We start from the raw sequence: 25,535 nt of genomic DNA on the forward strand, positions 1-25,535 counted from the left end.
GCCTTAATAACAGTGTCCACAAAATGGAGCCTGTCTGTTTTCTGCAATCACGAATTCCAGTGCTAAACAATATAAGTTTAAAATAATTTATATAGTGTAATTGAAGTTTATTTTGCTTGACAAACACAATAGAAAACAATTTATAATTATTTCGTAGGGTGATAGGTCCCCTTTAAGGCATCTTTCACACTGCTGTGAATATTGTAATACAATACATGGGGTTATGTATATATACTGTATTATTTCACCCTGTTAATAACAGTTCAACATCACAAAGAACAACTGTCTTCTCTTCTAAAGTGTCTTTACAGATGGCACCTTCTTAGGCAAATCTTTCCTCTAGGCACAACATTTTCTCCTCTGCACACACAGAGATCATAGAGACTCACACTCTCCACTTGGGCAGCTCCTGTGGTTTGCAGGCTCAATTCTTTACATAGTAACAGCTCGTTGCCACCTGGACTAAAGGTGGCCATACATGGCCAGATTTCAGCTGCCAGTTTGGGTCCTTCAGACTCTGTCCTTCTGATTCTGCAGCTTATCTGATCATGTATGGGGACCCCCGATGGGCCTACCTGACCAATATGTGGCTTAAAATTGGCCAGATCTCAATCTGGCAGCTTTGACTTCCCATTGGATCAGGGACCCCGACGGTCCTATTTCTGTTGTAATTTGATCGTTTGGTCCTCAATTGTTTGGCCCTTAGGTGGGCATATAGGTGGAAAGATTTGCTTGTTTGGCTACTTCACCAAATGAGTGGATCTTATGGTGTGTAGCCACGTTAAAATTAGACCCTAACCCATTTTTTGAGAGACAACTCACTATAGTTCTGCTTATTTCCTGGCTAAATAGACAGGGTTTCCAGGCAAACCTACCCCCAGTTTAGACCCCTAGGGTAGAATCTATGTACTCCCCAGCTTCCAAATGGAGTATCATTACACTTTTCCTGATGACTTTTTTTAAAGTGCCTTTCACCCAAATCATCTGCTTCCCCTTTCCAAACCTCATCAAAAGCTCCCCCATTGGGTGCCCCTTGCCTTGTACTTTATTAATGAAAGCAGAGGAATTGAACTGGGATTTACAACTGTAAATTCAGTTGCAGTCCCTAAATTTTCCCACTGTCAGTTTTGCAGTAACTGCATTCATTCAAGGTACTTCCATCAAAATGCATTCATTGCAATTCCGTGTAATTGTACTTGGCACTGCTGAGTTCTTTTTGCCTCCGATTCCAAATCTGTACTTTGGCCCACTCATTTATTGCACTGTACTTATTGCCATAATGAGTCACAACTTTGTTTTACCTTTGCTGTGAGACAGGTTCAGGATTTATTCACATTATATGTGAAAGCAGCAGATGAAAAAAAAAAGATTCTTTCAACAAAGTAATATTTATATACAGGAAGCATAAAGTTATACTAGGAGGGCACAGACAGCTGCCTTTTACGATGTATCTACAGTTAATTATTCCACAAGTTTTGAAAATGATCAAATTAGATCATCGTTGAGTCTGTTAATAGATCTGTCACGTAAAAAAAGTCATGGCCGCGGCAAATTGGATGAGGTCACATCAAATTTGGCACTATCTCGTAAAAACGGGTGCGTTGACGTGCAAAAAAAAAATCAAGTTTTGCAAATTTTTCGCCGATTCGCAAATTCTCGCAAAGCGGGACCGATTCACTCATCACAAGACATGTCAATTCATCTGTGTGCATGGATGAATTAAATATGATTTGATTGATTTTTAGGGGGCTTGCTCCTTTATTGTAAACTATTTTACATTACATTTGAACTTACTATTACCACCAGTTATTCACAGAGAATCTCATAATATAACTGTTATCTCAATTTTATAAAGCCCACATTCCAGAAACAGATTTATCTGTTTTTTACACATAATTATGCACATTTAATGTAAAGCTCAGTCTCTTGCCCCTTCATTACTGTATTCTACACTTTAGTAGACTTCCTGTTCCCAGTGTAATTAGTGCAGTGAAATATAGTTTTTAACCAGAAATTACCATTTTGCTGTTTACCTTGTAATTATGAACCCATTAGCAATTATGCAATGTACAGACTCTAGGGAACAGCATTTAGTACATGATGATAGCAAAACTTAATATTCTAAATATTATATTATTATATCAAAGAATATAAAATATTCCATACATGCCAAACTTTTTTTTTATTTGTTGTTACTGATTTTTCTCCATTTGCCTCTTTTCTTTCCGTACCTTTAGGGGACTAGATGTAAGACAGTGATTGCTAGTACAATAATCATGGAAATACAGTTGCTTTATGTTAGTGCCGCCAGCACTGACAAACAGAATTGACAGCCAACTAGAAGATGATCTGGTGGAGGTTAAACTGCCCTTGAAACAATGTAAGCAAATTCAAAATACTGTACACCAGAGTTTTCTATGGGCTGGAAAAATGTTTTATATTAGTTAAAGCGGACCTGTCGCCCTAAGAAATAAGTCCAAATTATTTTCTATATTGTTAGTTGAGCAAAATAAACTTTACTTACTCTATATAAATAATATAAATCTTGTTTCCTTCCGTCTCGGAATTACTCAATCAAAGCAAGCAGGCAGGCACCATTTTGTAGGCACTGTTATTAAGACAAGCTTTGTATCATGCCAAAATCTTATTTATGTGCCACAATGGGGGACCAGATGCCCATGCCCATGCACTAGCTACACAATTAGATGAGGAGGAGGGAGGGGAAAAGTGAGATGTGCAGTGACATCTAGGAAGTGCTGAATGGAAAGCTAAAGTTATTGTCTGCCCCGCCTCTATGCCTAAGGCATAGAGGCGGGGCAAGCAATATATGAGTGACAGCTGTGATTTTTAAATGCCTTTATAATGGGTTTGGATGTGTTAATATAAAAATGAATTTGGGTTTCATGTTTAATTTGAACAGGACTTTTATTATACAGATTTTCATGTCTGGGTGACAGGTTCACTTTAAGATCTGTATTATAGATGCATTGGAAGAACAATGTTTCCTTTTGTATCTTTTTATTATTTATTTATTTTTTGCTAGGATCAGATATTTTATAGCAAACTGGGGAATGCAGAATGATTTTCAGAGGGCAGAGTGCCATTCTGCCCTATGGAGTGATAGTGCTCCTCTTTGCTCAGTAGCAGTGCTGAATCTTGACTACCCATTCTGCCCTATGGAATAATAGTGCTCCTCCCTGCTCAGTAGCAGTGCTGAATCTTGACTACCCAGTGCTAATAACGTACTGGAAAAATCATTCCAGTGTGGAATATAACTTGTTAGACATTTAAAAAATGATAAATTCAAAACACAATCTTAACCAACAGAAACACTTTACAGTACAGGTTTAGGACCCATTATCCAGAATGCTCAGGACCAAGGGTATTCCAGATAAGGGGTCTTTCCGTAATTTAGATCTCCATATCTTAAGTCTACTAAAAAAAACAATAAAACGTTAATTAAATCCAATATGATTATTTGCATCCAATAAGGATTAATTATATCTTAGTTGAGATCAAGTACAAGATACTGTTTTATTATTACAGAGAAAAATGTAAAAAATCTGAATTATTTGATTAAAGTGGAGTCTGTGGGAGACAGGCTTCCTGTAATTCGGATATTTCTGGATAATGGATTTCTGGATAACGGATCCCTTACCTGTTCTAGAAAAGTACAGGTATAGGAATAAAAAAAAGTATAAAAAAAAACCTTTATTTTTATGAAACAAGTGTTTTCAAGATGGGCTGTTATGTGATATATTTTTATTGAAATAAATTCTGTTATGTTCAGTGGTATACTGTAGTTTCCCTATAAACCTCCCCTAATGTATTACTGACTGGTTATTGCTAAGTAAATATTAAAGGGTTAATAAATCAGACTCCTTATCTATCTTTTGTAAAACTTAGAATATGGTCTGCTACAATCAGAAGTAAAACTTTCATTTTTAATGAACATTATAAATAGGAATATAAGTAACATTTTTTTTTATTATAGTGTAATGATTCTTAATAAAATACAACAATTACTTTATCTTTTTGGGAATGGGAAAGACCATTGTTATAAGAATAATACTACTACTGTAATTTGAACACCTTGAAACTAAAAAGTGCGCTAATCAGTTCCAGGTCATGTCTTTAAATGAAAATGATACACATAAATGGAGTCTTCTGTACATTAAAAAAAGTACGCACCATTAAAAGTTCTCAGGAAAGCTGGAAGTATTCATGTTTCCATTTCAGCCTATTATGCAAATATAAATTAGGTGCTTGTATTATCATTTGAGGTTTCAAGGCTTTCTAAATGCATGTTATTATATTGTTATAACTATTTTTTTTTTTTTTGCCAAGGGGTAATGATAACTACCACTTTGAAAAAAGTATGATTATAGTGTAGTGAATTAGCTTTGCATATAGTCACTACAAGTTAGAAAGCAGCAAATAAAGTTACTTCTTTTATTTTAAAATGTGGGTTATTCAACAGGGATGCGCACCTTCCATAAAGTCCTGCAAAACTAGTATGGCTATGATCATTTAGAAAAAATATATTTTTTTAACATTTTTTTAATAGCTAACATGGTCCTACCACTGTGTATATATGTATATATATATATATATATATATATATATATATGTATATGTGTATATATATATATATATATATATATATATATATACACAGTGGTAGGACCATGTTAGCTATTAAAAAAAATAAAAAAAAGAATATATATATGAGATTTTAAACTATTATTTTCTGTATCTTACACAGCTGAGAAACCATTAAATGAAAACTATACCCCCAGAATAAATTCCTAACCAACAGTTTATATTGTGTTAAGTGGCCTATTAAAGAAACTCACCAAACTGAAATAAATATATATATCAGTAAATACTGCCCTTTTACATCCTTTCTCTTAAGCCACCATTTAGTGATGAGAGTGATGGCAGGAAATAATGCAGCTCTAACTGTAACAGGAAGATATGTGGACAGAAAAGGCATTAATTGGCTGATGTGACATAACATGTATGTGTGCCTTGGCTTGTTTGTGTGCACTGTGAATCCTATGGTCCCAGGAGGCGGCCCTTTATTCTTAAAAGAACAATTTTCTATTTAGGATTACCCAATAGCACATATTCCTAAAAAAGTATATATATGAAAATGGTTTATTTAGATGAAGCAGCGTTTAACATATGAGCTTGTTTATGCAATATAATTTTATAGACACCTACATTGTTTGGGGATATAGTTTTCCTTTAAATAAAGCCTTCTTTTTTAATAGACCCAGTTCTCATAATTAAGTGTACCTTAAAGTTGGCATTGTACTGTCAACTGATACTAATTTGTGCACAGCTATATGTTTAATGCAGGTTGCTGAACTGCAAAACTAGTATGGCTATGATCATTTAGAAAATATTTGTAGAGATAATTGACTAAATTAAAAAACTGGGCATCAAATTGGCTAGTTAAGTTCAATGTTGCTAAATGCAAGGTTATGCATGTGAGTAAAAATTACATAAATACTATATATACAATGTGTTGTCTATTGAAAATAATGTTGGGGGAATTTTGGAAAACAGACTGTGTAACTCTAGGCAGAGAACCCAGTTTTGCCCTTATAGATCCTTTCTACTGCATCCAAAAAGGATATTAAAATATGAACAGTAGGCCTTGAGGTTGTGGAATGCCCTGCTGGTAATGACAGATTCCATTCATGTCAAATGGGGCTTGGGTGACTTTTTAGACAGGCATAATTTCTAGGACTTGTATGGATGTCTGTGTATATACATTGTATCTATAGATGTTTGTGTGTATAGCTGTGTATGTTTGTATATAGACATATACTGTTTATGATGAGGATCATTTAGAGGGATTAAACTTCATGAAGTTAATTTTTTAATCCAAATTAACAATGCAACACTGAAAATATTTGCTTTCGTGTCCTGCCATACTGGACTCTCCTCTGTAGATTTTGCCTCCCACACCTTAAGCACACTATATGCAATTCTTTTTTTATTGGCAGTGCACAGATTTGCTGCTGGACAAAATGAGGGAAGAAAAGCTGGGCTGTGGAACAGCATTGATGGGTTTCACAGTTACATGTGCATTGCCATTTTCCCCACCTCACCCTCAATACAAATGAGTACATATTCAAGAAAGTGCCATATAAGTGAAATATAATTTCTCCAACAGATTAGTTGTGAGTTAGAGTTCTGGGACTTTTAATCGTGCTCAGTGAACTGGAAAACTTGGGGTAGTTCTGCTACAGAGAAGTTAGAGACAGGGTAGGAAATGTGTGATAAAAGTGTTAATTATGTAGCAGGAGGCATTAGAAAAATATCAGACATGATAAGATGTAGGAGTTGTTTATTAATGACCTGAAGGTGGGTATAGAAGGTACTGATTCTGTTTTTGCAGATGAGACTTAATTGTGCAAAATTATAAGTTCCATGCAGGATGCTGCAGCTTTGCAGAGCTATTTAACTAATTTAGAAAACTGGCAGCAAAATGGAAAATGAGGTTCAATGTGGACAATGCAAAGTTATGCAGTTTGGTAGAAATAATATTAATGCAAGTTATACACTAAATGGCAGTGTGTTGAGGGGAGACGGATCTGGGGGTTTTTGTAGATAACAAGTTGTCTAATTCCAGGCAGTGTCATTCTGTGGCTACTAAAGCAAATAAAGTGCTGTCTTGTATAAAAAAGGGCATTGCCTCAAGGGATGAAAACATAATTTTGCCTCTTTATAGGTCTCTGGTAAGTACATTAGAGGGGATTATATGCAGATAGGGGTGTTTTTTTTCCAATAAAAGGATCAGTGCACCAGAGGCCCCCCCTTTAGATAAGAGGAACAGGACATTTGAATCAGCTTAGGTGGTTTTTCACTGTGAAGGCAGTGAGGTTGGGGAATGCCCTTTCTAGTGATGTTATAATGGCAGATTCTGTTAATGCCTATAAGAAGGGCTTGCATGATTTCTTGAACAAGCATAGTATCCATGGCTATTGTGGTACTAAAATCTACAATTAGTATTGATGTTGGAATATATGGTTTATAGATAAAGTGTATAGATAGGTCCAGTGTCGAATTGGCCCACCAGGATACCAGGAAAACTCCCGATGAGCCCAGGTTTCAGTGGACCCTCCTGCTCACCCAGCCATTTTCCTTGTATGCCTTTACCAGGGTCATTCCTCATTTCTATATGAGAACAAAGAAAATAAAGAAAAGGAAGAATAAATAATATGTATTGGGAAGTGAGAATAAATGATGCAAGTGAAGAGAGAAGGAAAGTTGGTTGGAAACCAGGCTAAGTTACTCTGGTGGGCCCCTGGCACCCCAGTCCAACACTGGATAGGTCATTATGGGTTTACGTATGTGAGTGTATAGATAGGTTAGTATGGGTCTGTATGTGAGTGGATAGATAGGTCAGTATGGGTCTGTATGTGAGTGGATAGATAGGTCAGTATGGGTCTGTATGTGAGTGGATATATAGGTCAGTATGGGTTTATGTATGTGAGTGGATAGATAGGTCAGTATGGGTTTATGTATGTGAGTGTATAGATAGGTCAGTATGGGTCTGTATGTGAGTGGATAGATAGGTCAGTATGGGTCTGTATGTGAGTGGATAGATAGGTCAGTATGGGTCTGTATGTGAGTGGATAGATAGGTCAGTATGGGTCTGTATGTGAGTGGATAGATAGGTCAGTATGGGTCTGTATGTGAGTGGATAGATAGGTCAGTATGGGTCTGTATGTGAGTGTATAGATGGGGGGTTAATAGAAAGGCATACCTGCAGAGCTAGGGGTTAGTCTAACTGCAGTTAGCTAATATAAAACAGTATAGCTATGGAGCTAGATTAGTCGTTTCTTTTGCAGGTAACTGATGGGAAAACTATGTGACTGAAATGGTGGTCACTGGTGATGCCATATATGGTCCTGATCCAGACATTTTAGAAGATATATACACTGCACACCATAAGTGATTCTATCACAAATCCTGTGGAAATTTTATTTATAACAACTTGTGGGCAATTTGCCACAGTAACATTAGTTTGTATTCATATTTGTGCATCACATGCAAGTTTGGATGGTCGCAATTTATCATGCATTCACAGTTACGCTCAAATCCTGGGGGTAAAATGCTGCATTGTGGGTAAAATATTTGATATTTTGTTTCCAAAAGTTGCACTTTACAAAAATTGCAAAAATTTAGGATCAATATAGTATCCTTTTAATGAATTTAGTTTTAGAAAATTCTTAATAGGTAGTTTACCCTTAGTTCACATTTAGTTTGTTAGAGAATATTCTAACCAATTTTTTAATTGCTCTTTATATTTTTCCTTAACAGTTTTTAAATAATTTGTTTTCCTGTTCTGCCTCTTTCCAGTATTGAATTGGGAGTCACTGACCCCAACAGCCAAAAAGATATTGCCCGGTGAGGCTACAATTTTAATGTTATTGATACTTTTCTCCAATTATCTTTCCATTCAGACCCTCTTGTTCTGTCTCAGCACCGGTTGTACCTGCCACAAGCCCATTGTAGACCCAGTCGGTGAGGATGAGTGCAGCAGGTTGAATGATCACCTTGACAGATAGCTTACTCAATGAATAAAGACTCAGAAGTGTTTTCCAGTGCCTCTTTATGCTTCAAGGTAGCAAGGGTATTGACATAGAGACTTTTCCATAGATACATTTCTAATGGAGTTACACAGCTTACACACACTGCAGTCTCTTCATAACACACTAAACCCAAGGGGAGTTACAGCAAGAAAATTGTGGGTGGGAGCAACTATCTGGCAAGAAACAGCAGGGGTGAAAGGATGATACCAAATAACATTATAACATAACATGTAATAACAACTGCTAGGCAGAAAGAAGCTGCGTGGCAGCACACCTCTACTATTCATCTAACAGTATCTCATTTTCTCAGTAACAACAATAAACCTGTTTCATGAAATTTGTATAATATCAACAGTTCCCCTTTCATAAACAGTAAACCTTACACTGGGTGCTTTATGCTAGGACTGTTTTGGAAACAATAATATTGTTTATTTTAAGCTCAAAGCCCATTTTTAGGAGTAGATTCCCAAACATTATTAACAGTTAATACAGATCAATTCTTCATTAAATGACATTTCATTCAGGGGCAGTTAAAGAAAAATCAATATCCCAGTTTTGTTAATCTGAACAATAATATATGCTTTGGGACTGCATTTAGCTTTCTTTTTATGGTAGATAAATGAAGTCAATAACCTGCATCTCTAAAGGCATCTTGAGGTCACCAGCTTCCTCCTCCAGCAATCAACGAGTTAAAAATAAAACTGCTCTGTATGTTATGTTTTGTGCGTTCTTGTAATTAGCCCACTAATTAACGTGCAGAAATAAATATGCATAGCAGATCATGGCAAGGAACTACAGCAACAAAACAGTATTCATGTTTGTTTTTATGCTCCTGGCTTCTCCAGATGGTGTAAATATATGTTGTTTGAGAAGAAGCAGTATTTCATTAAATGCATTTATTTTGCTGGGTCCCTGATTTTCATTCATCTTACCTACATAATAGCTGCCCACCACAGTCACTTCAACAAGGCAGATCTTTTTACTACAACAATTATGGGCAAACACAGGCACATTTCGCTTGGCCTGTAACCCATTGCAACCCCTCCCCCCACCACTTTCACAAGTTTGCCTATACTGGCCAGGGGCAGGTATTATAATGGAAGCATATGTCTGGTTGTTGTAAATGGGTGAATAATAAATCTAGCTGGGTAATTTTCAAAAGCCCCGTAGTATGGTTAATTAGTATGTAAAAGAAGATGGAGGAAGCAGGAAAAGGGTATGCTCGCCTGAATATAGTGCTTGCACTATATCAAGAAATAACTTTGCAGCATAGCTCTGCTGTCCTGCTTCTTTTTTCTTTATAATACTATTGGACATACCATGCAATGGACAGGAGCACAGAGGGTTAAGCAAGGTGATCTTATCCTGCCACGCCTGCTAATGTTGAATGCTTAATATATTCTTGTAATTTTCAAATACAGACTGCTGTTTTTTTTCATTTATTCATTCATTTATTATGACTTCATAAAGAGGAGTAGAATTTGAGGTTAGTGGGTTCCTTGCTGTAATTATCCCCTGACAAATCTTATGGATTACTCCACACTGTTCCCTAGCGGATTGGCACAAAGATTTCTTTAGTCTCCAAATCAGCTACAGGCACATATGAACCTTGCCCAATTAAGTTGTTGTGTCACAACATGTACAATGACGTCACAACGGACGTAACGATGAAGCAACGTTTGTAAACATACCGGAGGGCTGGTTATTATGGGCCTTTCCTATTGGTTGCTCCTCCTGTCCATCTTGTTCTTCCATTTGTAATTGGTGCCCAAATTGACTTCTGGTTGTACAGCTCCTGCACAAGCCAGTATTTGTCTGTTATTATTTGACTCTGATACAGGCCCGGTGGCAATGTGTCGATTCTGGCAAATGCCAGAGGGGCTGTAAGATGCCATAGACAGTCACTATTTATTGAGCTGTGGGCCTCTGTGTATTAGAAATGCCAAGGCCTATTTTGAATCCCAGTCCAGGACTGCTCTGGTCCTTGCTGCCTGTCCTGACCTTGTTCACAAGGTCTTGTATCCCCAATTTTACTAAGGTTATGGGTACATTATCACTTTAATCTTCTCCAGAAATACTGAGCCCTTCTACCAGCCCTCTCTAATTAGGTGAAGTCCTTCTATACACTGAGGCATAATTCATTTCAATTTGAGATTGCTTTTTTCTGTATTTCAAGAAAAAAAAAAAAAACGCAGAGAAAATAATATGACCATAAATACACTTCAGTATAATTTTCTTCATACTCAAATAGTTGCGATGCATTAACAAAAAAACCTGAAGATATATATATTTATGTTTATAGTTTACTAAAAGAAATTCAAGATTTTCAGCCTCATTAAGAATGAATAGAATGTAATTTTTGTTTGTGAATGACTTTTATTCTATAACAAAACATAATCACTATTATCTTATTCTAATTATTTCTAATTATACTAGCACTTGAGAATAAAGGTTGCATTTTTTTCAGTTGTTTTTCTTTTTTTTTTTAATTGACAAATCAGCCACTAAAGAGTAGGAAATCCACACGCGACGCCAATAGGAAGCACCTCCTTCAAGGTAAAGGGCTACCTTGCGCTTCCTGGTTGCAATTTTTTTAAGTTGAAATCTGTGCAGCCCCTCTAGTTCAATTTTTTTAGACCTGTCCCTGAATTTGCCAGGGATCTGGTATCCTTATTATACAATGGACATTCTTTTCCTTTTGCTACAAATCAGCTAGTTCCATTATAATATGTATCTAAAATTTGTTAAAACATTTTTTGGTACCTGGTTGATCTTATTCTACAACTACCAGAACTCCTGAACCTTCTCAACATATTTAGCAATTACTTAAGACTTCAGAATAAAAAGGAGGAACATTGATACTGTAAGCAAGAGAAAAAAGTACATTATTGTCTTAGCGAAACTTAACTTTATACAGTATTGCACAATGCTCAATTCTGTGCCTATTGCAAATGGACTAATAAAGACACTTCTGTAGTCCACATAAGTCTGGCCTATTGGATTCTGGCAAATGCCAGAGGGGCTGCTGTAAGATGCCAGAGACAGTCACTATTTATCGGCTGGTGGGAGGCTATTTGGGGCTCTGTGTACTTGAAATGCCACTGGATATTATGAATTCCAGTGTAGACCTGCATACCCCACAGGTATTAGATGTTGTGATGACCAGGTGCAGGGGTGTAGCAGAAGTAGAAAAACCCACATGAAGAGCTTAGACAGCAGGGTAGAACTCCGCTTTATTCATGGCTGCTCTCCACACACTGTGTCCCTCCCTTACTTCCGCTTCCTGTATCCACAACCTTTCTCATTACTCCACCCAGTGCTAAGCTGCTAATGCATATTAAAATAAACAGTTGACATTCTTGCAGGGATAGATGGAACAACATTACAGATGTAATAAGCATGCAGAGTCAGACTGGGTGGATGGGACACCTGGAAAAAACCCTGTGTGCCCCTCTGACCCAGACCTGAACCCCACCTGCAAGAACTATCGCTCCTCACTGGCCTCCTTCCCCTCAATCGTAGTAAAGTACAGGTATGGGACCCGTTGTCCAGAATACTCAGGACCTGGTGTTTTCCGGGTAAGGGGTCTTTCCGTAATTCAGATCTCCTACTTTGTCTGCTAAAAAAATTATTTAAACAGCAATTAAACCCAATAGGATTGTTTTGGCTCCAGTAAGGATTAATTATAACTTAGTTGGGATCAAGTACAAGGTACTGTTTTATTATTACAGAGAAAAAGGAAACCATTTTTAAAAATGTCAATTATTTAATTAAAATGGAGTCTATGGGAGATGGCCTTTCCGTAGTTCTGAACTTTCTGGATAATGGGTTTCCGGATAAGGGGTCCGATACCTGTACAAAGTACGCATACTGGGGGGAAGGGGCTGGCAGTGGGTGAGGTGGGGGCCCCTGAGGGCATGTGGGGGCAATTGGGATCTTGCACACCCCAGTACAATGCTGTACTGTCTTCAAAGATTATAAGCATTTATAATTGTTTGCATTTTTCACATGCAATATGGCCGTTACAATGTCTTTAACTGTTCCCCATTGTAATGTATGAGAAGTGAGTTGCCTGTCGCATACCACACTGACTCTAGAGTTGTTATTGAACTAAAATGCTGATTCTTCTAAACGCTGAGTTCTTCTGAGATAATTACTCTTGTATTTTATAGATGGAGAGGTTCTTATATAATGAAAAGTGTCTGCCAGTGGTGAAAGACATTTTGATTGCTGCAGTTGCTAAAGTATTGCTAAGTGAATATACTGCAATAACGGTTTATTCAGAATATTCATATAGAATATTCAATAGAATCCTATGTTCAACACTTGCAATTAGATGACCAACAATTCCTAAAATAACACGTAACAGCCTCTGAATTAAACAGCCTGCTGAATTAAAGGGCACCTATCACAATGAAATTGCTTCCCCCACTAGAGGTGTGGGCTAATAGAGTCTGCATTCCAGTTTGGGGGAAAAAAAACAGCCCCAGTGGCGTTAGGCTGCATGTACTGGGTGAGAGCTCCCTGTGTGGGCTGCCATGTTACTTAGCGCCCATGCACATAATGAACGAGGCTCCCCACTATTGTTTCCCCCAATCGGAGTGCGGGCTCTTTAGCCTGCACCTCTAGTGGGGGAAGCAGTTTTTAAGTGATTGGTGCCCTTTAAGGACTTTTTGGCTTAATTGGCAAAATGACAAGTACAAAAACCACCACAAACAGTGTAGCATTAACCCCAGTGTTCCAATATGTTGCATCCTCTGCTTGGCACATTTTGCATCCCTTTGTAAGTTGTGTGCAAACTGCATTTGTAGTAATATAGGTGCCATGTAGCTTCAGTATGGAACAAGGGGGGTGAGGGGTTGCATAACCTTTTGAGTCTAAGGGGTGTGGGAAAAGGTGGGTAAGAGTCAGGGGCAGAATATTATAGTGTCCTTGCAATCTGGGGAATCATTTTTATCTGTGTATATTTTTTAAATTAATTTATATTTTTGTGGCATTTCTGGATGAGGTTCCTAAGGAGCTATAGCTCCGTGCCTTATGCCTAACTCATAATTTAAAGGGGCAAAGGCATAGGCATTCTAATTACCACAAAACACTACATAGGCATGGTGTAAGTGCTCCCTAAATGGTCTTTATATGGAATCATGGGAAATGAGACACTCTATTCCTTAATAACTTAGGCTATATTCTTGGAGGACAACTAAATCTCCAAATTTAAACTCAAGTTTGGCGCCTTATTACATGAAGTTGTGCTGATGCTAATCAAGACTGTGCGCAGAAGAATTAGGAGTGGATTCGGAATGTCATCCATATTATAAACTCCCCAGTCATCGAGTTTCGATGGAAGGATCATACAATAAAACAATTTGTTACTTTTCTAACACAGCAGCTCACACTGATATCTGTTTTAATTTTATACCCAACAGTTAATTCTTTTTCACTGAATGTCATGTGCTGTAACACCATAGGGAATATCTTCCAAACGAATAAAATATACAGCATAATATATCATATAAACACAAATCAGACTCCTACCATGCTACACTGCACACACTTGTCCCTGAAGCAAATTTAACTGCTTTGATTTTACTGCTCTAAATCAGTAAGTATCTTTTTTCTAGCAATGTAACAGTAGCAGAACTACAAAACCTATTCAATATAGTACAGAATTGACTTGTTATTATGGCACTTTTTATAATGAATGGCCCTGAGTAATATATTATTAATGAACTTAGGATACAGCAAGTTTAGAAGACATCAGGACGGAGTTATAAATCCTTGTGTACTATAGCTAGAAATTGTTTGTAGACCTTTCTTCTGAAATAAATAATAATAATTGGGGCCATTTAGTGCTCATCTAACAAGCACTTGCAACCTGTGGAATCCTGCACTTTGTACATAGTAGTGGATTAAAAAAATGTAGCAAGGTGCAATAAGGGCTGCTCTTTCCATAGGGTTGGTGGTATGGACAGGGCCTGTTGTGACCTGCATCCTCTCCAGCTCCCTATTGATGTGCAATTTAGAGGATAAGTAGAAGATTGGGGTGCCTACATGCCTCCCCCTTGTCGCTCCTAAGGAGCACAGAGGCCTGTTGCAATTCTTCAGTAGGCAAAGGCAGTGTGTAAGTTACATTGCACTGTTTTTGCACTTTGCATGCTGCTTAACAGGTCGTCAATGACCCCTTATATGTTAAAATACAGGAATAATATTTATCAAAAGAACATTATTGGCTTATTAATACAGGTTTTGTCATTACTGTCACATTATTTTTACAGTGAGTTTTTAACTGGAAAAACCAAATGTGTGTAATTGCCAGAATTCTTGAAGTCATGCATGGATCTTACTAATTATATGTAAGCATTAGGGCATGCCGCTTGTAGTAGCAAAACAGGGTACTGTGCATCCTCAGGCAATGTTCTTCTTTTTTTTTTTTTTTTTTTTTTAATAAATGCAGTGCAAATTGCATTGTTTTAATAATTGAAAATGTAAAATATTGTGTATTTTGTAACAATAAAATAGATATAATTGTTAGCACTGTGGCATGGATGTATGAAGTATTGAGATAATGATTAAGCAGGTGGAAGAATTAGAGAACTTTGTGGCACCTTTAGAGAGGACTATCAGTGTTTTACTGTATTAACCAAAAGATCTCATTAATTACGAAGGTGTAACAATAATGATGAAATGCAATCATGGGAATGGAAGCACCAAGTATATAAAACTTTATAGATATGATATTTAATATTCACCTTATTTATAGCTCTGACACAAAAGTATATATATTCATCATGATTACTAAGCGCTGCTGGTCACAGATATTCAAATCCACGATTTGGGGTCTTAAATCTTTCTAACTATGTGGATTTACTAGTGCAAATCTAGAAAGACAGGCAGTACAATAAGCATGAATTATTCATATCATGTAACACGCTCTAGTGCCTTTGAGATGGGCAGTACATTAGCTGATGATAGGTTCCTGGCCGCTAGAGGAATAAAACACAAAGCAATATGACTTGCCTTGCCTATGCTTCAATAAATTCACTTAGGTTTATGGCTCCATTGGCATGGATATAATCAGTGCTAAGACCCACATTTGTCTATTATTGGCAGTTTGGAAACCCATAAATACTATTATGTCAATAGAAAATGTAGAGATACCAAATTATAGGCAGTTGCCTGTTGTGCAGACTTTTTCTGTAGAAACATTGACTCACATACAGTACTGATCTTAGAGGAAAGCAATTTGCTTTTAGCTAGTTACTTTTTATTAAATAAATCGAAGGCACAGGTTTATTATTGATTAAGGAATCCAGAAGGATTCCCAGTAGTTCTATCTGTTTTGCTATTATTTAGAGCTTTCCTGTCATTAAAGTTTTTAACAAATTAAAAGATTTATCAAAGCTGATACCTGGGTCAATAAAATGCAAATGTCTACTAGAAACAATAATCGTGTGATCCAAAGTTCTCAAAAGTGTAGATTATGTGAACATTATGGGCATATTTACTAAGGGTAAAAGCTAAGGGGCAGATTTATCAAAATGTGAGTTAAGAGCTTAATACATAAAAACCATGTTCTATTCTTTCCTATGGAATTTTTAGAAGTGTATTTATCAATGGGTGAATGATAGAACTTAACTTTTGATAAATACGCTTCTAAAAATCCCATAGGGATGAAAAGAACGTGGGTGAGTTTTTATGTATTAAGCTCTAAACTCACATTTTGATAAATTTGCCCCTGTGTGTCAAGGTTATGACTAATCTAGCCTTTGAAAGTGTAAAACTATATAATTAAATTATATATATGTATATACAGGTATGGGATTCGTTATCTGGAAACCTGTTATCCACAAAGCTCCGATTTATGGGAAGACCATCTCCCATAGACTCCGTTTTAATGAAATAATTAAAACTGTAAAAACTGATTTTCATTTTCTCTGTAATTATAAAACAGTACCTTGTACTTGATCCCAACTCCCAACTATGATATAATTAATCCTTATTGAAGGTTCATTTAATATTTAAACAATCTTTTAGTAGACTTAATGTATGGTGATCCAAATTATGGACCCCTTATCCAGAAAAATACAGGTCGCAAGCATTTTGGATAACAGGTCCCATACATGTATAGCATATTATGCATATTATATTATAAGTAAATGATATAATGAATACAGCAATGTGGTGTTTGGGCAAAATTTTGTGGACTGGGGCAGTGATTTTAGTGTTAATGTTTATGGTTGGTCACTACCCCTTCATCAAGGTCTCAGAATATTACCCTGACGTCTCTAATAAACAGCTCTCATATTTTTTCCTAAATATTCTGTATATGAAATTAATCTTTTTTTATTAATCTATGTTATAGATTGTATTTTCCTATTTATAGCACCATTGGTTTTATTTAGAGATTCCCACAGACCAGCAGCAGAATGGTAACACTCTCTGATAACTGCTGAACAGATAATCAAATCCAATCCAACTCTTTTGAGTATTTATGGAGATATATTGCTAGATGGTATCAATTAATGAATATATTAAAAATATGAATCGTAGTAATAGTTACCTGCCAGATGTATTTTTAATGATAGTTGTTGCAGTCACGCAGTTTGAACACAGAACTAAGGTTGAAATTTTTATAACTATTGAATAACTGCTGCAGTTTATTAACCTTTCAATTATATTTTTATTTTTTACTGTTTTACTTTATCATTTAATTTCAGTGTTCTCTGTAATAAAATATGTAAATATATTTTTAGAACTGAGTGAAACAGTTGCGTTTAATGCTATGCCTGAAATTATGTTGAATCTACACATATTGGGGGTCATTTATCAACACTGGGCAAATTTGCTTGTGGGCAGTAACCCATGGCAACCAATCAAATTGTTGCATTCATTGTTCTACCTGCAGCTGGCTGCAGCCAATCTCTGATAGGATGCTATGGGTTACTGTCCATGGGCAAATTTGGCCAGTGTTGATAAATCATCTATGACTTTCACAAAACATAGAATATTCTTGCTTTAGGTAACTTAAATTATAAATTATAAATGTTACAAATCCAGTTTTAGTTTTGAAAAAAATTAATCATATGTTTTCTTCTTTTTCTTGCTTGTAGGGAATATGTTTGTTGTTAGTCTGGCTGTTGCGGACTTGGTGGTCGCCATCTACCCATATCCCTTGGTGCTGACATCAATATTTCACAAAGGATGGAATTTGGGATACCTTCACTGCCAGATTAGTGGATTTTTAATGGGAATAAGTGTTATTGGATCCATATTCAACATTGCCGGTGTTGCAGTGAACCGTTATTGTTATATTTGTCATAGCCTCAAATATGACAAGTTGTACAGCGACAAGAATTCTTTGTTTTATGTCATTCTGATTTGGGTGCTAACCTTCATTGCCATTGTGCCAAATTTATTTGTTGGATCATTACAATACGATGCCAGAATCTACTCGTGTACCTTTACACAGTCCGTTAGCTCAGCATATACCATAGCAGTTGTGTTTTTCCACTTTATCCTCCCAATAACCATAGTAACTTTTTGCTATTTACGTATATGGATCTTGGTTATTCAGGTAAGACGAAGGGTGAAGCCAGATAACAAACCCAAGCTGAAACCCCATGATTTCAGGAACTTTGTAACAATGTTTGTAGTTTTTGTACTGTTTGCAGTCTGCTGGGCACCACTGAACTTCATAGGTCTTGCTGTTGCTGTGAACCCGGATACAATTTTACCCAGAATTCCAGAATGGTTGTTTGTTGGCAGCTATTACATGGCATATTTTAACAGTTGCCTTAATGCTATCATTTATGGTCTCTTAAACCAAAATTTTAGACGAGAGTACAAAAGAATTATTATCTCCATTTGTACAGCAAAGGTTTTCTTTCAAGAAAGTTCTAATGACGGGGTAGAGAAAATGAAAAGCAAACCATCTCCAATGCTAACAAACAATAATCTAGTAAAAGTTGACTCAGTTTAGGGGAAAAAAGGAATTCTTGCAAATGATAGTATACAGGTATGGGACCTGTTATCCAGAACGCTTGGGACCTGGGGATTTCCGGATAAGGGGCCTTTGCGTAATTTGGATCTCTGTACCTTAAGTCTACTAAAAAAATCACGTAAACACTAATATAAAACCAATAGGATTGTTTTACCTCCAACAATAATTCATTATATCAAGTACAAAATACTGTTATATTATTACAGAGAAAAATGGAATCATTTTACAAACCTGTGGAAAATGGAGTCTGTGGGAGATGGCTATTTTGTAATTTAGAGCGTTCTGGATAACGGGTTTCCTCATAACGGATCCCATACCTGTACAAAGACTAAATGTGACTTCTGTTATTGTAAAATGTGGTGCAAAGGCACATATGAGTATGGCTGTGCTATACTCATTGAGTTACCTTCATGGAGGAGCATTATTTGTAGAAGAACATGTCTGAATTTTTATTGCCTCAAAAAGTACAATAAGGGATCTATATATATATATATATATATATATATATATATATATATATATATATATATATATATGTGTGTGTGTGTGAATACATGATACATATCATGTTATCCAGTTCGCTAGGAAATAATTTTTCAAACTTGTCAAAAATGGTGTTTGTGGGAGATATTCTGTAAATCAGAGTTTTCTGGATAACGGATTGAAAATGGTAGAATGTACTGGGGAAGCTGATCTTAAATGAAAAGCCATGAGAATTCAAAGCAACACAACTAGCCAAAGTATTATATACTTAATAAATCAAGTACTATATTTAATATGACAGAACTTTTTTTGATGAGAATATTATTTTTAGCCAGAATTGTATAGTTTTATTATTTATATGTAGCACACAAAATAATATTCAGGCTCCAACTAAAGTGATTAATATCGATAGTAATCTCAGATGATTGTTAAGAATATAATGAGTTTGTAGACCTTTCTTTTTTCACAGAGGCCTAACCACTGCTTATAAACTTTTCAAAGACTTTGCACTTTATCTGCTTGGGTAAATTGAACATAATTACTTGAAGTTTGGCGTAGGATTTGGCAGCTGTGCTAGGCAGTTATATATAAATATCTTTGATATGTTGTTGGTGCCTAAGAAGACATCCAAACATCTCAGAACTGTTTTTGAACAAGCTAGAATGCATGCCAATACATTGCCAAGGAACACGATAATACTCTTTGTTTACATTTTACACTCAAAAAACACTGTGTACATAGCTTTGTATCCTTTCTTATAAAATGAATACTGATGCCAAAATACAAGTTGCAGTTACATTTAAAAGCAAGTTGTAACAGACACAAACATACGTACAGCATCTATCTATTTATCTATCATCTATCTGTCCCTCTATCTATCTATCTATCTTCTATCTATCTATCATCTGTCTCTATCATCTATCTATCTATCTATCTGTCTCTATCTATCTATCTGTCTATCTATCTGTCTGTCTATCTATATGTCTCTTGACCTATATCTGTCTTTATGCATTAAGATTTCTCTCTGTCTTGGTTTCTATGTATATATATTTCCTAGATTATAATCTATCTTTAACTAATACCTTCTTAAAGGAATACTGTCATGGGAAAACATGCTTTTTTTTCAAAATGCATTAGTTAATAGAGCTTCTCCAGCAGGATCCTGTATTGAAATGCAAACCGATTTTTTAATATTTAATTTTGAAATTTCACAGGGCTAGCCATATTCTTAATTTCCCAGGGTGCCACAGCCATGTGACCTGTGCTCTGATAAACTTCAGTCACACTTTACTGCTGAGCTGCAAGTTGGAGTGGTATCACCCCCCTCCCAGCAGCCGATCAGCAGAACAATGGGAAGGGAGCAAGATAGCAGCTCCCAGTAGGTATCAGAATAGCACTCAATAGTAAAAAATCCAAGTCTGGCTTGGGACTCCTCCAGTTACATGCGAGTAGGAGAAACTATACGTTACCTGAAAGCAGTTCTAATGTGTAGCACTGGCTCCTTCTGAAAGCTCAGACTCAGGCACAATGCACTGAGATGGCGCCTACACACCAATATTACAACTAAAAAAAAATACATTTGTTGGTTCAAGAATAAAACTTTGTGTAAACAAATAATTATTTGTTATGTAAACAGTTTCATTTAGAAATAAAAAGTATACCATAAAAATCATGACAGTATCCCTTTAAATGGAGAAAAAATGTTTGGTTCTAAAGTTCAACACCACATATCTGTTAATGTTAACTCCTTGCTATATCTATGACTCAAAACAGTATAGCACAACACCTGTACTACAGCTAGTTATTGCAAATGAATATGCCCTGTTGTTTTCAAAATGCATGTATGAGATTTTAAGGGGGGCATTTACTAAGGCTCAATTTTTTTGGTTCTGTTTTTTTTTTACGGCAAAACTCTGTCACAGTATTGCAGAAAAAAAACGCAATTTTATTATGCGACAAAACTGCACCAATTCTGAATGCAAGAATACACCAGCTAAAACCAGTCTACATCATATAGAAGTCAATCTCAGATGTCCCTTTTACGATTGGAAGATCTTCACAATGACATTCGTGGAAATGTGTTTAGTTTAAAATTGTAAAAACCACAAAAATCTGAATTTTAATAAATCCCTCCCTTAATGCCTGTGTCATTTACAACACAAAAACCTGCATTTTCAGCTTAGATTTCCAGGGAAATTTATGTAATTTATTTTTTTAATACTGTGTATAATAATGAATGCATCTGTGAAATGAGTTTTATTGCGTGTGAAAGTCATAGAAAATCTGTGTTTTATTTGCCTTATGAATAAGTTATTTTACCGTAACCGGTTTTATTTTTGTGTACATACATTTAAGTTATTGTACCCACCTCTGTAAAGATGAACCTTCTGTCTCATGAGAACATCATAAGCCTTTGGGTAAATTCTGTATGAACCATAGGTATAGCATGTATTATGTTCTCATTTTTTTTTCTTTTGCTGGACTGTATTTTGAAATGTTTATATGCAATAAAAACTGTCATAATAAATGTCCATCTAATGTTAATGAAAGTGTTTTCAAGCCTTCCATTAGTTCTGTCTAAAGTATCTTGAAAGAAAAGTGTCTGCTATATATACACATATTAGATTAACATAATATTAACAATCTCTGGCAAGTACGTTTCAGTCAGGGGGGCTGATTTTAAAGGGGTGGTTCACCTTTAAGTTAACATTTAATATATTATAGAATGGTTAATTTTAAACAACTTTTCAATTAGTCTTTATTTTCTATGTTTTATAGCAGGGATCCCCAACCTTTTTTACTGGTGAGCCACACATTAAGGGGCTGATTTACTAACCCATGAATTCAAATCCGAATTGGAAAAATTCCAATTGGAAAACGAACATTTTGCGACTTTTTCGTATTTTTTGCGTTTTTTTCGGCGCCTTTACGACTTTTCGGAAATTATCGCGACTTTTTCGTTACCAATACGATTTGCGCGAAAAACCGCAAGTTTTTTGTAGCCATTCCGAAAGTTGCGATTTTTTCGTAGCGTTAAAACTTGCGCGAAAAGTTGCGCTTTTTTCGTAGCGTTAAAACTTAAAAGGCGCAACGTTTTGCGCAAGTTTTAACACTACGAAAAAATCGCAACTTTCGGAATGGCTACGAAAAACTTGCGTTTTTCCGCAAAAATCGTATTGGTAACGAAGAAGTCGCGATAATTTTCCGAAAAAATCGCAAAATACCGATCATTACGAAAAAAACGCAATCGGACGCATTCGGCCCGTTCGTGAGTAAGTAAATGGGCCCCTACATGTAAAATTAGTTGGGGAGAAAAAAAGCATGAAAAAAGTACTTTTGGGATGGCAAATAAGAGCTGTGATTGGCTATTTGGTAGCCCCTATGTTGACTGGCAGCCTATAGAAGGCCCTGTTTGGCAGTACGACTGGCTTTTATGCAACGATAACTTGCCATTGAGAGCAACATCCAAGGGGTTGGGGAGCAACATGTCACTCACGAGCAACTGGTTGGGGATCACTGCTTTATAGTTTTTGAATTATTTACCTTCTAATGTTTCTCTCCAGCTTTTAAAAAAAGCCCGGCAGCCAAAAACTATTGCTCTGTGAGGCTACAGTTTTATTGTTATTGTTACTTTTTATTACTTCTCTCTCTATTCAGCTGCTCTACTATTCATATATCAGTCAAGGTAAATTGGACCCTAGCAACTAGATAACTGATGAAATTCTAAACTGGAGAGCTGCTGAACAAAAAGTAAAGTAATGAAAAAAACTGCAAATAATGAAAAATGATCAGTTACAGATTGTTTCAGTTAGCACTCTCTATATCATACTAAAAATTAATCTAAATGTGAACAACCCCTGGAAAAAAGGCATGCTTGATTTTTTTTTCACCTTAGTTCCCCACAATTGTGTTTTTCTTTGGCAACTGTGTTTAAAGGAAATCAGGATAATGTTGGTTCCAGTCATGGCAAAACTCAATGTCAAACGTTCAATCAAAATTGTACTATTATAAGAATAGAAAGTAAACCTATTTGTAGTCTAATCATAGCATATAATGTAATTGTTGGATCATATAACTGTGAATAAAGGGACATTTTGCCAGTTACCAACTTATGTGAAAACAAAAAGATCCAGCCAGTGACCCTCCAAATGTAGTTTAATAGCAGTAAGGAGATACAGGTTGGCTCTAAATAATAAACTACAGAGTAATCACAGGGAATCTCTAACTTTATGCAATTATCTTTTTAACCTTCTTCCCTGTTCTAGAGGGAATGAAAAGATGTTATTCCTCACCTCAGTATTTACTAAAATCTGTTTTCAGTGTTGTTTTTGAGCAAATAAGAACAAGTTGACAACTGACATCTTGACAACTCCATCTTCAATTTTTGGAATGAAACAACATGCATACAGTACCTACTGGCAAAACAAACCAGGACTGGGTTACTAACGTACGGGCTAAAGTGTACCAGTATAGTTACCTGTAGCAACCAATTAGATCTTTGCTTTCACTTTCTAACTCTAAGTAATCTAATTCCTGATTGGTTTCTATATGTAATTCATTTTAGCACCTTATTAAAGCAGCCCTGTTATTTTCGTTCATAAAGTTGTGGACTATGTTTATGTTTTGCCAAAAACCTTTGAAACTCCATCCTGATGGAGACCTTTTGAGATCCATGATTTGATGTAATTTTCATATGCTTTTTCAGTGATGAATCCATAAAAAAATTTTGAATAACTGTATGTAATGTTTAACGCAATGTTGTTCTGTTACATTTTACCCCCTACAATCTGCTTGTAGACAACTAAATCCCTTAGTAATCCTTAAATAAGGTTCATGACTATTGAAGCTATATTTTCCCAGGTTTAGATGTCACTTCCTATTTTAAAAGTTTCATTATTGTCTTCTTTCTGCCAAATGTACTAAGTCATAATGTATTTGAATATTTAACATCAAAATGGACTTGTATGGAACTAAAGAGATGGACTTTTTTGCAATACTTATTTAGGTTACTGTAACTTTTCTCTGCATCAGGCAGCTTGATAAAAAAAAAATTGTTTTCAGATTCTGTATATTTATGTCCATGATAAAATCAGTAATATAGTAGTTCAATTATAATATCAATAAAATAAATCTAAATTTTTTATAAAACTGAGTGTTTTATTGTTATTGTCTAAAAATGAATTTTGATATGTCAATGCATTATTTACTGTTTTTAATTGTTTTCTATAATAAAGATTATCCCACTTTTACACAACCTGAAAATACATAAAAAATGAATTAAAAAATGTAATGAACAATTTCTTTTTCATGACAGAAAATTTAATTCTAAGCAACTTTATGAATTAAATATATATTTACAATTTACAAAACATTTTCCAAGGAAATTATATGTAAATGTAATTGCTGTGTAGCAGAATCCATGAGAAAGCAGGGAATGCAGTGCTGAATTTGGAGCCTTGGCTGGCTTCTGTGAGAAAACTGCGGAAACAGACAAATAACTTTAAATGGAACATGTGTAATTACAATGTATTTTATAGTGGGAAGTTGCTTGGGATTTCCATCATTTGTGCAAAAAACTATGTTGGGAAGAATTCCACTTTAAATGGACAGGTTCTGCTCAGTAATTTAATGAGGTGATTATACACATCATCCCCATATGGTTCCATTTTATTTTTTACAGTGTCTGCAGTGTCTTTTTTTAGTTTTACACTGGCGGCAATTTTTTGTTGCACAGCACATTTTTACGCTGCAAATTTTGTCACCCATTTTGCAAAATAATCCGCCAATAGAGAAACAAGGAGTGTGGTGGCACAAGATAGGACAGATAAGGCTGATGGCAGACGAAGCACAGGACGGATATTTTTGGCAAGTGGAAAAGTGCTTGCTGAAATAATACCCCACGCCTTCTACCTGTGCCTGCACCTGAATGAATGGAATACGTTCAGGTGCAGGCACATGAAGCCAAAATACGCATAAAAACCTCGAGACTTTGTATTCTTTCTCGTTTTTATGCGGATTTCGGCTACGTGTGCCTGCACCCAAGCGTATCTCATTCTCTTGCGTTTTTATACGTATTTTGGCTACGCGTGCCTGCCCCCGAGCATATCTCCTTCATTCGGGTGTAGGCACATGTATGAGGCGTAGGGCGTATTTTCAGCAAGTGCTTTTCCGCTTGCCGAAAATATCCGCCCTACGCCTCGTTTGACATCAGCCTTACATCAAAAAGGCTTGAAAGATACATACAGATGCAATTATATAGTGACTTAAAGATACAGTTAGGGCCGTGGCAGACAGGTAGATTAGTCACCCGCGACTAATCTCCCCGATATGCCATCCCACCGGCTTGAATGTAAATCGCCAGTGGGATGTCATATGCGGCGCCGGAATTTCCTTTCAAGGCAACTTCTGTGATTTCGGGAAATCGCAGCACCGCACATGCC

At 36.0% G+C, this 25,535-nt stretch overlaps 1 protein-coding gene across 1 annotated transcript in view; it reads left to right on the forward strand.

Annotated features, from left to right (window-relative positions):
• The window catches only part of mtnr1a (melatonin receptor 1A), a 116,625-nt gene extending 97,932 nt beyond the window's left edge, over positions 1-18,693 (forward strand). The window contains exon 2 of the mRNA XM_031895426.1: positions 17,723-18,693. Within this exon, the coding sequence (XP_031751286.1) occupies positions 17,723-18,591 (869 nt within the window). The 3' untranslated portion in view covers positions 18,592-18,693. The remainder of the gene's footprint in view (positions 1-17,722) is intronic.
• Positions 18,694-25,535: the final 6,842 nt, after the last annotated feature.

Source organism: Xenopus tropicalis, chromosome 1 (genome assembly GCF_000004195.4).
Source record: "Xenopus tropicalis strain Nigerian chromosome 1, UCB_Xtro_10.0, whole genome shotgun sequence".
NCBI classification, from domain to species: Eukaryota; Metazoa; Chordata; class Amphibia; order Anura; family Pipidae; genus Xenopus; species Xenopus tropicalis.